Source organism: Stenella coeruleoalba (assembly GCF_951394435.1).
Source record: "Stenella coeruleoalba genome assembly, chromosome: 13".
Classification (NCBI taxonomy): domain Eukaryota; kingdom Metazoa; phylum Chordata; class Mammalia; order Artiodactyla; family Delphinidae; genus Stenella; species Stenella coeruleoalba.
Window position 1 is genome coordinate 12,391,106 of NC_137159.1, and position 14,937 is coordinate 12,406,042.

General features: G+C 40.7%; 1 protein-coding gene across 1 annotated transcript; it reads right to left on the reverse strand.

Moving 5' to 3' along the window:
• Nucleotides 1–3,639: 3,639 nt before the first annotated feature.
• IL1A (interleukin 1 alpha) lies at nucleotides 3,640–14,611 on the reverse strand. Its single transcript, XM_079941341.1, has 7 exons — nucleotides 14,573–14,611; nucleotides 13,876–13,930; nucleotides 12,450–12,498; nucleotides 10,893–11,115; nucleotides 8,355–8,528; nucleotides 6,192–6,313; nucleotides 3,640–3,904 (listed from the first exon to the last, which is right to left on the reverse strand). Exons 2-7 carry the CDS (start codon nucleotides 13,920–13,922, stop codon nucleotides 3,722–3,724), a joined length of 798 nt encoding a protein of 265 aa, XP_079797467.1. The 5' UTR covers nucleotides 13,923–13,930; nucleotides 14,573–14,611; the 3' UTR covers nucleotides 3,640–3,721.
• Nucleotides 14,612–14,937: the final 326 nt, after the last annotated feature.

A 14,937-nucleotide genomic window follows, 5' to 3' on the forward strand; every position in this document is an offset into this window, starting at 1 on the left:
ACATGCTCACCAAATTACAGATGTCACAAAACTAAGAGGAAGAGTCAGTGTATAAAAAAAAAAATCAGAATCTGGAACAATCTAGAAAGATCTGGGGCCAAATAAAGATTAAAATTGAACAGGGATATATGTAAAGTTTTGAATTTAGGATGAGAACCTATAGGTTTTTGTTGCCTACAAACCCTATATGAATCAACAATGTCACTTGCTTTCAAAAAGCTAATGTCACTTTCTAAAAACAGCATGGTGTCTAAAATTGGAAGGACAAGGTCCCACTCTAAGCTGTGCTGGGCTGGCCGTATCCTGAATAGTATACTAATTTCTGGGTAACAAGTTTTATGAGAGATATTGACAAGCCAACATTGGCCAAGACTCAAGAGGACAATTTTGACAAATGTATATGGTCATGAAACCACCACACAATCAAGGAATAAGTATAGATACACAAGGATATTTTACATCCAACACAGTACTTACTGTTATCCCGACTATTTCCATCATCCCCCAAAAGTTCAAGTGTAGGTATATGTAAGCATCAGAGGGATGATTTAATTGGGGGGAGGGTTAGGGAAATATCCTTTCCCTTTTCCTTCCATACCTTGGACTTACAGGTGATATGGCTCTATACTCATCAATTTGGAGACTGATGTATAAGACCATATTAAAGAAATAGACTCCAACAAGTTCAGTGCTAGGATTGTTGAAGCTCATCATGGTGACCTTCTCACTGTTTATGCAGCTGGGGAGTAGGGAGTAGGGGATATGCATAGCTGATCCTGTTAGAATAATACTTGAGGCCATTTCTAGAATGATTCAATATTTCACTGTTGAAGACTGAGCAGCTATTATGCTTTTTAAGGTTTCTTGAATTGGTATTGCTTGCTCAGTGTTTTGTATTTCTCTATTTCTTAAAATATTGATACCTAGTCTTACTCTAGCCAGACTCGGGGTATAGAAAACCTAGGAAAGTAATGGCAACTAGAAAGAACAGTGTGAAACAAACAAGAGAACAGGTTTTTTCCTTTTCTCTCTGTTTTTCTGCAGTGTTCTGTATCTGTGTCTGTATTCTGTGGTGCTCAATTAGGCTGAGTTCGGCTGTAAGTAATAGCAAACCAAATGTAAATGATTTAAAATCACAATAATGGGACTTCCCTGGTGGTGCAGTGGTCAAGAATCCACCTGCCAGTGCAGGGGACATGGGTTCGAGCCCTGGTCTGGGAAGATCCCACATGCCCTGGAACAACTAAGCCCGTGCACCACAACTACTGAAGCCCTCATGCCTAGAGCCTGTGCTCTGCAACAAGAGAAGCCACTGCAATGAGAAGCCCGCACACCATAACGAAGAGTAGCCCCCACTCGCCACAACTAGAGAAAGCCCGTGCACAGCAACGAAGACCCGACGCGGCCAAATATAAAAAGAATAAAATCGCAATAATGCTTCTTGTGGTCTTAAAGTCTGGCAGTAAGTAGATTCTTAGTGCAACAATGTCATCAGAAATGCTGACTCTATTTCTCCTTCCATTCTGCCAGCCTCAGCGTGTGGCTGTGTCTTCCCAAGTGCAAGTTGGTTAGCACAGTTCCAAGCTCTACATCCTCATAGAACATGTCTCATGCAGGAACGAAGGAAGAAAAAAAAGACTTTCTTCTACATGGCTCTTTTATCAGAGTAGAAAATCTTTCCCAGAAATTGCCCCCAGCAGACATCTCATTAGGCAGGACTAACTCAACGTGACTTAGTCATGGGAGGACAGAATGACCATGATTGGCTCAGACCAATTGGACTCATTCTTTGAGTCCAGTTGGTCTAAGCCAATTCAAGACATATTTCCTTCTGAATGAAGTCAGGGTTCTGTCAGTAAGGAAGATGGGGAGATGGTGATTGGGTGGACAACCAACAGTGTTCATCATATTCTTCTCTTCTCTCTCTGATGTCATTTTTAGGATTTTACCTACTAAAAACCTGCTGATGTCTTCCAAGTCTGTATCTAGTTCTAACTTTTCTTGAGTTCCAGACACATCATCATCTGCCCATTGTACATCTGCATCTGGGTGTCCTGCCAGTAGCTCAAGTTACGTGTCTAAAATGGTACTCATTATATTTCATCCTAGAACTCCATATTTTCACCAAAAATACTGATTAAGACACCACTGCTCACCCTCTCTCCAGTAGCAGGAAACTGAGAATCATCTTGGACTACTCCTTCTCCACTACTTCCCACATCTAATTCCAAGTTCTCTTGATTTCAACTTTTTCCAACTCAACATACTTTGTATCTATGCTTTCCGAAAGGATCCATTAGTCCTTAATGTGGCTCTGAATGTGTGAGTTTGTATGGACATATGAACACAAGTGTTGTGTGTAATATGAGCTTTAAATGAACCTGGGAATATTATCATTCTTATGCCTTTTATGCATACTGGCAAGCTAACAAAGGGGAGAGAAAACCCATAAAATCTTGGTATGGTTTTGTAACACGACTTATCGTTATTTACTTTTATTATCTGTTCCTAATTACCATGCTGTAAAATAATGATTAAGACAACATGTAATTATGGGCCAGATTTACTTTTTTCTAAATTATATTCAATTATGATTGATAATAATGTATCAGTTCACATTGTTGATGGTAATGTAACACTACGATTGGATCACAACTTCTAGAACCTAGAAGAAACGTTGCTCATGTTCCAGAAAAGAAAGTTGAGATAACAGTTGTCCTGTGGTTGCCAAAGTTAGGTTCATCCCATTTTAGCTAGTAGGACTTGAGAGCAGGTGAAATTGAATGACACAAGAATGACAAAGGCGGAGGAGTGAAAGAGTTTGGCCAGTTATCAGTTCAAACGAACAAGGTAATTAATACAAATTTATTATCGTAATTACAGAACTCCCAGGTACTAGAATACAGAGCTTCACAGCAATGGAAAAAGCACAACTTGGATCAAAGTGCCTTAGTGCCTGAAACTCATTCAGCCTGGAAAACACTGTCTACTATTGTTGAAGATACATGGGCATACTCAGAGACTGCAAAGAAGTGCTATAAATATAATAATGTTACAATTATCTTAGAAATAATATTTATAAATATATAAGTGTAATAAATAATAATTTAAAATAATATTGCATCCTTTGCCTTCTTCTTGAGGCTCAGCTTCAAGAAGTGTTTTACTAAAATGAGCTCACGGATTGGCATAAAATACTGTTGAGGCAGGAAGGATATAGCCATCATTCCCTCCATTTTGAAGATGATCAAACTGAGGTCCCAGAAACTTACAGTGTTTGATAAAGGGTCCATCAGCAACTTAAAAGCAGAAGCTAAGCAGTTGGAATGAAATCCTGGGTCCATGGCTTCTCATTCCAAATACTATGGTGGGTATTTCTTAGTATTCTTATGCCTTAGTTAACCCATCTGTAATATGGGTAGAGCTTTTTTGGTAGCCAGAGTCAGTAGCCCTGGCCCTCCCAAGATTGTATGCATCATAATAATTAAAATGATTGGTAATTTGCAAAGCATGGGGTGTTCTTTAAATAACAAGCAACATTATATGTTAGTGTTGGTTCTACTAGACCTTGTGCCCTCTCTTAGAAAGAGAGTAAATATTCATTTAGAGTTACAAAGGCTCAGCACATGCTCAGAGAGTGACTAAGAGTGCAGGATTTGACTCCTTCATGTACATGGTACATACAGATTGTCAACACTTCACAGGTAAGTAGACTCCACAGTCAAAGCTGAAAGTCAATGATAGAGGGCGGGCCCCTTGCCAGGTGCACCAGTTTTTCTCCCTTTGTGGCAAAATACAGCTTGGGATGGGCAACTGATTTGAAGTGTTGCATACTTCCATGGTTGCTCCAGAGGAAGAGGAGATCGGTCTCATCTTTGATGGTTTGGGGTGTCTCAGGCATCTCCTAGGATAAGGAAAACAAAGATCTATTAAAAGAGAAGAGGAAGATGGTAAAAAAAGAACTGATGCTCAATTCCTTGGCGTTTGGTCTTCATGAGATACACAGTACTTTAGGACTATGAGTAGGTAACATGATGATATAGGTTCTTCATTCATTTTTTCATTCAGAAAGCATTTATTACATGCCTGTTAGATGTATGGCCCCATCTATTCATAATAATTGGTTTCCTCAGTTAACTGGAGAGAAATCCAATGTCATCATGAAGATCGCCAAAGACACTAGTGTCTCACTGTATCCTGACAGGTAGGGCGGAACATTCTTCTTGTCCTGCCTGAACATGGGAATAGAACATTTTGCATCAGATATGAGCACTAAGGACGCTAAGACCTGGAAACCTTTTGACCTCTAAATGTACAAAACATACTTTGGGAAAATAACTTAGAATTTAGACATGTTTATCTCTGTATTTAAGTCAACAACTGAAGACTAAAGAAACCCAAATCTCACACACACACATACACAAAACTTTCCAGACATATTAGAAGCTGAATCCTTTCAATACAATTTTTTGAAAATTGTGATCCCTTTAGACGACACTCCTCTTGTTCCTCTTGCGAGTATGAAAAAAACTTAAGACGCGTCTTCTCTATTCTTTTAATAGAAAAGAACTAAATATCCTTTTGAGGTTTCCTTGGGTTTTTCAATGTCAACAAGGATTTTATTTCTCAAACCTATTTCTCTCCCAGTTTCCCCCTCTTCCTCTTGTTGGTTCTATCTCCAAAATATAACCAGATTCTGTCTCCTTCTTTCCACCTGTCTCACAACTCCCGCCCCCACCCACCCCGACTGTTACTACCACATCTTAATCAGATTTTCTCTATTGCCTCCTTTCTGATCTATTCTCTGAGTTAGAAAATATAAGTAAAGTCAGGATACTTCCCTGTTTGAAGTCCTTTCCTCTATTTATCTTTCCTTTTTTTCAGGGTGTCCCAGCTCCTTGGGTGTCCCTTCTGATCTTTGAAGCTGGCCTTGTAAAGCTCTAGGGCTGGGTGCACCCAGATCCCTCTGTTTGGAATGCCCCCCACCCCCCATGGCATGCTCCCTCCTGGCAGCAGCTCTCATCTCTAGGGAGCTCTGTGTAAAAAGCATGCTCTCATTTTCTCTATCTCAGCGCCCTGTTCATTGGCTTTACAGCATCTTGCACTTTTTGCTGGTTGTTTGGCTCGTCTATTGTCTGTGCCCTTCAGAAGAGTGAGTTCTATAAGGCTTTGGCTCACCACTGTCTACTGAGCTGTTGACACTGCTTGAAAAATAGAAGGCTCTCAATAAACAACGTTTGTTGAATGAATTCACAAATGAAGCTACTGCCCTACTCTATAGACATCACTTTCATCTGACTTGATCCAGGAAGAGAGACACATGCATCCACGTAAATCCTAGTTAGGGTGGGAGCAGGGGTTGGGTTTTACACATTTACTGAATAAGAGTCACCCACTAATCAGTGGAGAAAACATCTGGCTCTAGTGGGCATGTGTGTGCGTCTGTATGTTTGGAGGGGAATGTGGTAGTAGAGATGAGGCTGGGCTGAGAGAGAAAGCTGGCACCAATGGAGAGAGAGAGGCACTGCAGTCAGAAAGCCAGGGTTTGAGCCTTGGCTCCCAGCTTTTGCTTTGTACCCACTGGCAGGTGATTAATCCTCTGTGATCTCAGTGGCTTATTTGACACTCTTGGAGGCAGGCCCCCTGGTACTAAAGCCTACTGTCATGTAGGTCAGATAGTAGATGTCAGTAGAGCTCAAAGAGGGATGGAATAAACAGATGCCCAGGGATGGGAGGTGAATAGGACCAGGCAGGGAAAAGAGAAAGAAGAAGAAGGCAGTTTGCCTTTTATGTCATTTTGCCACCTCCACCTCCACAGATCCTGCCTAGAACTGCCTCTGAATATAGTGGGTAAGAAGTAGGACGGGGGCTTCCCTGGTGGCGCAGTGGTTGAGAGTCCGCCTGCCGATGCAGGGGACACAGGTTCGTGCCCCGGTCCGGGAAGATCCCACATGCCGCGGAGCGGCTGGACCCGTGAGCCATGGCCGCTGAGCCTGCGCGTCCGGAGCCTGTGCTCCGCAACGGGAGGGGCCACAACAGTGAGAGGCCCGCATACCGCCAGAAAAAAAAAAAAAAAAAGAAGAAGAAGAAAAGAGGACTGTGCCATCCTGCTAGGGGTGTCTGCCTCTTGGGATCATCTACAAATGCATGGGTTGTAAATGAAGGTAAATTGGAGACTGAGAACAACTGACCTTTAGCAATACGGGTTCGCCTTCGTTTTGAGCACAAACAAACAGTTGAGTTTTTGAGATTCTTAGAGTCACAGGAAGTTGAGTATCATCTCCTGATGTATAAGCAGCTATGTCAAATTCCACTGGCAAAGAGAAAAGCCAAAAAAAAAAAAAAAAGTAAATCCATTGTATTTGTGTAAAATCAAGTGTCTATGAAGATGCTGTGTGTGGGCTTCCCTGGTGGCACAGTGATTGGGAATCCGTCTACCAATGCAGGGGACACGGGTTCGAGCCCTGGTCCAGGAGGATCCCACATGCCACAGAGCAATTCAGTCTGTGCGTCACAACTACTGAGCCTGTGCTCTAGAGCCCACGAGCCACAACTACTGAGCTCACGTGCTGCAACTACTGAAGCCCACATGCCTAGAGCCCGTGCTCTGCAGCAAGAGAAGCCACCGCAATAAGAAGCCCGTGCACTGCAACGAAGAGTAGCCCCCGCTCACCGCAAATAGAGAAAGCCCGCACATAGCAACGAAGACCCAATGCAGCCAAAAATAAATAAATAAGAAATAAATTTATATATATATATATAAAAGATGCTCTGTGTGTGTGTGCAGTTATGTCCCCAACTATGGTGTAAGTACCCGAAGGTCAGGAATGGAATTTATACATCTTTGTGTCCTTCACAATGTCTGCCTTATTCACTAGGCAGGTAAATACTTGCTTAATGGCTTTAGAATTTTCTATGTTGAATGAATGCTTGGGGGTTGCATATTTATTGAATCTCTTATAATTATATTAGTGGGATAAGACCCTGAAATTTGTGAAGTCATGAGTAAAATGGAGGGGTTTAGAAGCTGATACACTCATATGTTGCTAAGGATAGTGAAAAGTAGTTCAGTTTTCCTTAGAGAACAATGCTTAATAAGAGCTGTAAAATTATTTATGCCTAGAAATCCAGCATCTGGGATACGTTCCAAGAAATAAGCTCATAGAGAAAGAAATAATTTAAACAAAGACATTTGCAACTGAATTATTTAGAGCAAACCCAAGGCACCAGCATAGCAACATGATTGAATATTCTAGTGCCATTAAAAATGGCAAATATATATACTCTGTCAATATGTGGGAAAATTGTGTGAAATAATATTAAGTAGGAAAACAGAACACAAAATAATTTGTAAATGTCTTAGAGTGGAAAGCGTGTTAGCTGAAATATATCCAATCAGAAAGAGCCCTGCTTGTTTATCACAAAGTAGCCTCTTTGGACCTCTGAAGATAATTTTGTTTACTGATGACATGTCCTTAAGCTAAAATATGTACACCATGGAAATTGGATCGTTGTGACAAAATTTCTTGCATCCTAAATTTCATTCTTCAGAACATATTTGCAGCTTATTGGCTACTTTGCCTCACAATTATGTTATCAGAGATAATGATTCTTGGGCTTCCCTGGTAGTGCAGTGGTTAAGAATCCGCCTGCCAGTGCAGGGGACACGGGTTCGAGCCCTGGTCCAGGAAGATCCCACATGCCACGAAACAACTAAGCCTGTGCACCACAACTACTGAGCTCACGTGCTGCAACTACTGAAGCCCTCACGCCTAGAGCCCGTGCTCCACAACAAGAGAAGCCGCAACAATGAGAAGCCCGAGCACCACAAGGAAAAGAAGCCCCCTGCTCGTCGCAGCTAGAGAAAGCCCGTGTGCAGCAATGAAGTCCCAACACAGCGAAAAAATAAACAAATAAATAAATTTATATATATATATATAAAGATAATGATTCTTCCTAGTTTGGTGTTATTTGGAAGTTTGATCAGCAGGCTCCTCATTGGCTTCTGAGTAAATTTGCATAAGTCACTGAATATTTCTGAGGCTCCGTTTACTTACCTTTAAAATCAAGGATAAGACTATCTCAGAGAAACAAAGGAGACAGTATCTCAGAAAGCTTTAAACTGCACTTAGAGCTTTCATAGCTAAGACACTTCTCTCTTGTTAAAGCTTCCAGATTTGGCTGAAGTTCCTGTCCTTGCCCAGAATTTTTACGAGGGGTGATGTGCTTCATCTTATTCTAGATAAATCGTGCAAAGCCAGGAATCTAGAGAGGTTTATTCTTTAAAAGCAGAAAGCTTAAAAGAAATACAGAAATAAAAAGGGTGGGGGAAGATGACAGAATTGTCCATTTACCTGCCTCATCCAGATTATTTAATGCAGCAGCCATGAGGTGTTGACCTGACGGATGTAGAACTATACTTTGATGGAGGGCGTCATTCAGGATGTATTGCTGTTGGATGAGCTTGATAAAGTTGTATTTCATGTTGCTCTGGAAGCTGTAATGTGCTGATCTGGGCTTGATGATTTCTAAAACCGTTATCACGAGCTCAGATTAATGTCCAAGTACAAACATAGATGATATACATGCTCTAATACAAGGTATTGAAGGGACATGAAGAATATCCCAGTCTAGGTGAGGAAACTGAGAGAGAAATGAAATCACCCTGTCAGCAGAATTGGTTCTAGAATTATCCCTGTGGTTACTTATTTGTTTCTTTTTAAACTTAGATTCTTCAGGCAATAGTTGTTTTTTTTTTTTTAAAGATTACCTGTACAACTTTTTGGTTGTTTGGAGGTTTGTAAGGAACCAGGAAGACTCCTTGTATATTCTCCACCTATATTTTCAAATGAATGCACTCTGAGAAAAAAATGAATCCACTAGGAATTTTATATGTCACTGAGGTGCAGGTCTAAATGTCTGCCACCTTTTTTTTTTTTTAAATCTTTATTGGAGTATAATTGCTGTACAATGGTGTGTCAGTTTCTGCTTTATAACAAAGTAAATCAGCTATACATATACATATATCCCCATATCTCCTCCCTCTTGCATCTCTCTCCCACCCTCCCTATCCCACCCCTCTAGGTGGTCACAAGGCACCGAGCTGATCTCCCTGTGTTATGTGGCTGCTTCCCACTAGCTATCTATTTCACATTTGGTAGTGTATATAGGTCCATGCCTCTCTCTCACTTCGTCCCATCTTACCTTTCCCCCTCCCTGTGTCCTCAAGTCCATTCTCTACGTCTGCGTCTTTATTCCTGTCTTGCCCCAGGTTCTTCAGAACCATTTTTTTTTTTTTTTAGATTCCACATATATGTGTTAGCATACGGTATTTGTTTTTCTCTTTCTGACTTCACTCTGTATGACAGACTCTAGGTCCATCCACCTCACTACAAATAACTCAATTTCGTTTCTTTTTATGGCTGAGTAATATTCCATTGTATATCTGTGCCACATCTTCTTTATCCATTCATCTGTCGATGGACACTTAGGTTGCTTCCGTGTCCTGGCTATCGTAAACAGAGCTGCAATGAACATTGTGGTACGTGACTCTTGTTGACTTATGGTTTTCTCAGGGTATATGCCCAGTAGTGGGATTGCTGGGTCATATGGTAGTTCTAGTTTTAGTTTTTTAAGGAACCTCCATACTGTTCTCCATAGTCTGCCACCTTTCTTTTTATTTTTTGAAAAAAATTTTTTTATTTTGTTTTTTCTATCTACCACCTTTCTGAACAGGGGTATATGTCAACAGCTTCACAAATCCTCATGGCTCTGAATAATTCTACTTCCAGGAATGTTTTATTCTAAGTAAATAAATGATAGAAATGAAGATTTATTGATACGGCTCTTCATTGTCACATTACTTATAATGGTAAAAAACTGGAGCTCTAAAATGTCTTTTATTTATTGACAAACGAAAAAAGTTGGATATTCAATTGTATGTAATTGACCTAATAATGTTTAACATGTATATTCCTGTGTGTGCAGGCACATAGAAGACTTTAAGGAAGGTAACATAGTGCTGGCAGTGGTAAACCCTGAGGGGTAGTATGCGTATGCGTGGTTTTAATTTTCATTCTTGTATTTTCCAATTTTCTAGGTGAACATGTGTTAATATTTAGCTGTTACTTTAAAAATATTAGGTTTATATCTCATGTGGAGGCTTGTATAGTGGAGGCATGGGAGAAAAATCATGACTTCTATAGTCAGATAGAACAGATTTAGTTTGACACTTTACTACTTAACACACTGTGAGATTTTGGGCAGGTCACTATCTCACTGAGCTTACTTTCCTCATATATAAAACAAGAATGTAGGATTGTTGTGAAGGTTAGAGATAATGCAGCCATTAGTAAGTTAGTAGTGTCAGTAGTATTAACAAAATAGTAGTAGTAATAATGCTAATGATAGCTAACATTTTTTAGGTATTTTCTACGTGCCAGGCATTATTTTAGTCCAGAAGCTTGCAAGTATCGACTCATTTAATCTTCACAACAGTTAGGGGATTACCCCCATTTTACAGTAGAGGAAACTGAAGTACAGAAAGGTTAAGTAACTTGCCCAAGGAGACATAATTAGTATGTGGAGGAGCATAACTTCCACAGTGGAAGTCACCCACTAACAGTATATAACTGCTTTCTGTCGAAAGGCGCAAAGTCACATGACCTTAAGAATATGGCCACGAAGTGAGCCTGTGAGCAGGTATGCTAAACTCAAGCCACTGCTGACCTCTTCCCACTGGAGAAGGCTAAAAATTAATTTTCCTTTCTTATAGTTACAGACGAATGGTTGGTTGCCCTCTTGTTACTCAAGGTTTTATTTTTCCCTGTACTCTGCTGTCCCCATTTGCTTAAAAGTAGAAAACAAAGATATTATTGCACTTGACCCCTTACCTTCTTCTGTATCATTGGCAATGTCTTCCAGGTCATCGTCGGTGAGGAACTGATTTAAACTCAACCATCTGTTCTTCAGAATCTTCCCGTTGGCTGCCACCATCATCACATTTTCCTTGAAGGTAAGCTTGGATGTCTTAGAGGTTTCAGGGGTATTCAGAGACATATATTTATCTATGCAGTCCTGATAAAGTGGTTCATAGCTTGCATCATAGAAGGACTTCTGTGAGGAAGGAAAGTGAAAACTGAAAAGCTGCCCATGGCCATAGAATGAGACTCCTTTATAATAGGAGTTTTATTCAACAGACTTAGAGAGAAGGATGTCCATTTTGGTCTCGGGTAACCCATGTTTCATCAGTCTTTTCCTCCTTCCTCCTTTCCTCCTTTCCTTTCTCCTTCCTCCTTTCCTTTTCCTCTGCCTCCTTCCTCTTTACCCACTTCCTCCCATCCCTCCTTTGAGGATTTCCCTGAAAAGATGTGATCTCTGGGAAGGTCTTTGTCATCCAACCACAGACTCAAAAATGAGATCTTGTTATACTTAGTGAAGTAAGTCAGAGAAAGACAAATACTATATGATATCACTTACATGTGGAATCTAAAAAATAATACAAATGAACCTATATACAAAACAGAAAAAGACTCACAGACGTAGAAAACAAACTTATGGTTACCAAAGGGGAGATGTAAGGGGGGAGGGGCAAATTAGGGATATGGGATTAAGAGATACACACTACTGTACATAAAATAGATAAGCAACAAGGATTTACTGTATAACACAGGAAATTATATTCAATATCTTGTAATAACCTATATCAGAAAAAAAAACGGTATCGCTATGCTCTCCTCCTGAAACTAACACAATATTGTAAATCAACTATATTTCAGTAAAAAAAATGACATGTTGTAATGAAACAGGTCTACAAGTGATCTTAGTGAGTGGTAGCCTTCTAGTCAGTTCCCCCTCAGGAGGTCAAACACCTACTTGACAATGCTTAAATATTTTAGAAATACTCCCCTAGGTATAGCTTTTAGAACTAGTACCAAAGACACACAAAGCAGTACCTATTTGTGGTCTCCTAACCAAATAACATAGCATGTGAACGGCTGCAGATTTTTTACTTTCAACTGGTCTGCTTCTTCCACCTCAGCTTCATGGGCTATTACACTTAGAGGGCTATCTCTAATCTCTGGAGCTGGTGTTAGAGAAGATGTCAACAACACGTCACTTAAGGAGACAGAACCCTGGTGAAGTGGCCCAAAGGGGCTGTCCCAGGATGGCAAAACCAACATTCTGATTGAAGGCTGACCCAGAAGACTCCATTCTTGGAGTTTCAGGTGAGTTCTGCTCTGTTCTGGGAAAATCTGGTGACCATGAATGATGCCATCAACTGTTAGTGCAAAGAGGCAGTTGGTCTCACTTATAATGAAAAAATGCATGTCTCTGGACTTCTAGTGAAGGTAAAACAGAAGCATCTAAGATTCAAGCCATTGTTATACTAGTGGAGAAAATACTGCGTAAACACAGCAATCTTATAAGAATTACAGTCATATGCTTACCTGATTCAGAGACAGATGGTCAATTTCGGAACTGTATTCTTCATTTTCACTGTTAAACAAGAGGATGAGAATTTAATTCTGTTTGTTATATCACTACAGTCACTGGGCAACATATTTTAATAACTATATTAGCTTTGGGTAACACACACACACACACACACACACACACACACACACACACACACACGGCCATTACTGTCATCTTTGAAAATTAAGGGCCTCTGTGCATACACACCCACACAGTAATTTGTACTTGATAATTTGGAATTAGTAATCATCGGGCCAGGCCTTGAACTCTACCTGCTCTCTACCTATAAAAACGAGACTTGGCTAACCAATTGAAGAGTTGTAATCGAATTTCGGGGAAAAATTTTAAGCTCCTCAAGAGAGAAGAAACACTTTTGAAGCACCTCATTTAAATTTGAACCAAATGGGTTATACGTTACACTTTGCTTTCATGTATTTACTAAAACAGATTTAATCATTTATACTTTGCCAAATATCCAGGCAACATTTCCGTAGTCTAGTTTGTGGTTAGTGTATCTTAATAGGTAATGGGAATACCATGTCGGCTTAAAGTGTTACACAATTTTAACTTTTTATTCATTATCTTTCTCCTGTGTCTGAATGAGATTGACCGTGTATGTTTCACATGCTCAAATTGCTGTGAAGCCATTTCCTATTCCAGACTGAGATCAAGAAGTTTTCCTGAGAAAGGTTTCTCTTTCTGACAATCCATTAAAACTCCTTACTGTATCAGGGCATGTGAACCAGACAGAAGCTGTGTCTAAGTAGATGTTGAAAACCACTAGGACTCAGCAGCCCTTAAAAGTGATCTTTCGGGCTTCCCTGGTGGCGCAGTGGTTGAGAATCTGCCTGCTAATGCAGGGCACACGGGTTCGAGCCCTGGTCTGGGAAGATCCCACATGCCGCGGAGCAACTGGGCCCGTGGGCCACAACTACTGAGCTTGCGCGTCTGGAGCCTGTGCTCCGCAACAAGAGAGGCCGTGATAGCGAGAGGCCCGTGCACGGCGATGAAGAATGGCCCCCCGCTTGCCACAACTAGAGAAAGCCCTCGCACAGAAACGAAGACCCAACACAGCAAAACTAAATAAATAAATTAATAAACTCCTACCCCCAACATCTAAAAAAAACAAAAACAAAAAACCAACCTGATTAAAAAATGGGCAGAAGACCTGAATAGACTTTTTTTTTTTTTTTAAAAAGTGATCTTTCTAGAATGGCTGCCTCCCTGTCAATTCACCTCAGTTTAAATTCTGGGTTCTGTTTCCCTGGGTCTTCACTGAACCTGCCCTGACTTCAGAGGTAGGACACATCTTTACAGCCTCTGCGGGTCTGGCCCAGCTGGATTCTAATGTACCTTGATCCCCTCATTAAATCACAAGAGACAGAAGCTCTTTCCTACCTGTAACAGTTCTTCAGGTCTTCAAAGAGGTCGGGGACTTTGGCCATCTTCACTTCTGCAACAGAGAACACCAGTAGCTGTCAGTCCTGCCAGCCTCTGAACCAGATGCCAGCAACGAGAACCACCTCCCCTTTGTGTTTCTTGAGACATTTAATGAATGACTTAGCTCACACTCAGCACTCTTCTTTTCACTCCCTTGAATTATGTGCATATGTATCTGCCTCCTCTGCTACACAGTAAACTTCTTTTAGAATCTTGGTAACCCTTATGTGTCCAACCCAACGCACCACACATGGTAGGCATTCAATGAAAGTTTGAATAAGTAGAAAACAAGAAACAGAAAACCCCCAACAAGGATGAGATATTTACCTTACACAGATGCAAGAGAGAGGCAGCATTAGAAATTCCCAGTTTTCTCCTAACAGTTTTTGGTTGTAGAGATTCCCTTCAAGGAAAGCCCTGGCTGCACTCTCCAATGCCCTCATATGTAACCAGTTCCTCTGTCCCTCAATTTCCCACCAGAAGAGAGAAGCATTTTCTGAAATCTGACTGTGATTCTAACTCACACACCAAACCAGAGAGGGATGGGAAAGGAAGGAAGAGGCTTTAGCTTCAGAGGAGGCAGTTTGAGAGATCACAGCCAAGGAGAAAAACAAAAAAAATGTGTTAATATCCAAAGATGTGATAAGGACTTTACCTTTGCTGACTCGAGCGAGCGACAGTGAAATGACTTGCTCTCTTTCCGTGTGGAGACTGTAGCCCCAGTCAGCTTTCTTCGCCTTTTGTCTGCTCTGGAGTGGGCGTGGCCATGATTGCACCACTGGAAATTCACAGGGAAAAATTCTGCTTTGTATTTTTTTAAGTTCATTCAACCTTATACTGGCCAAAATAATGACAAACCATATATTTGATCATAGTGTTTGCAGAGATTCCAGGAGTTTCTGACTTGGTTCATTTATTTATTGCTTTGCTCTAAACAGTGATAAACATGTAGTCTTAGAAAAAGGGAAGAAGAACAGGAAACTTAAGTTTCTAAAAATATTTGGTGGGGGATGGAGGGAG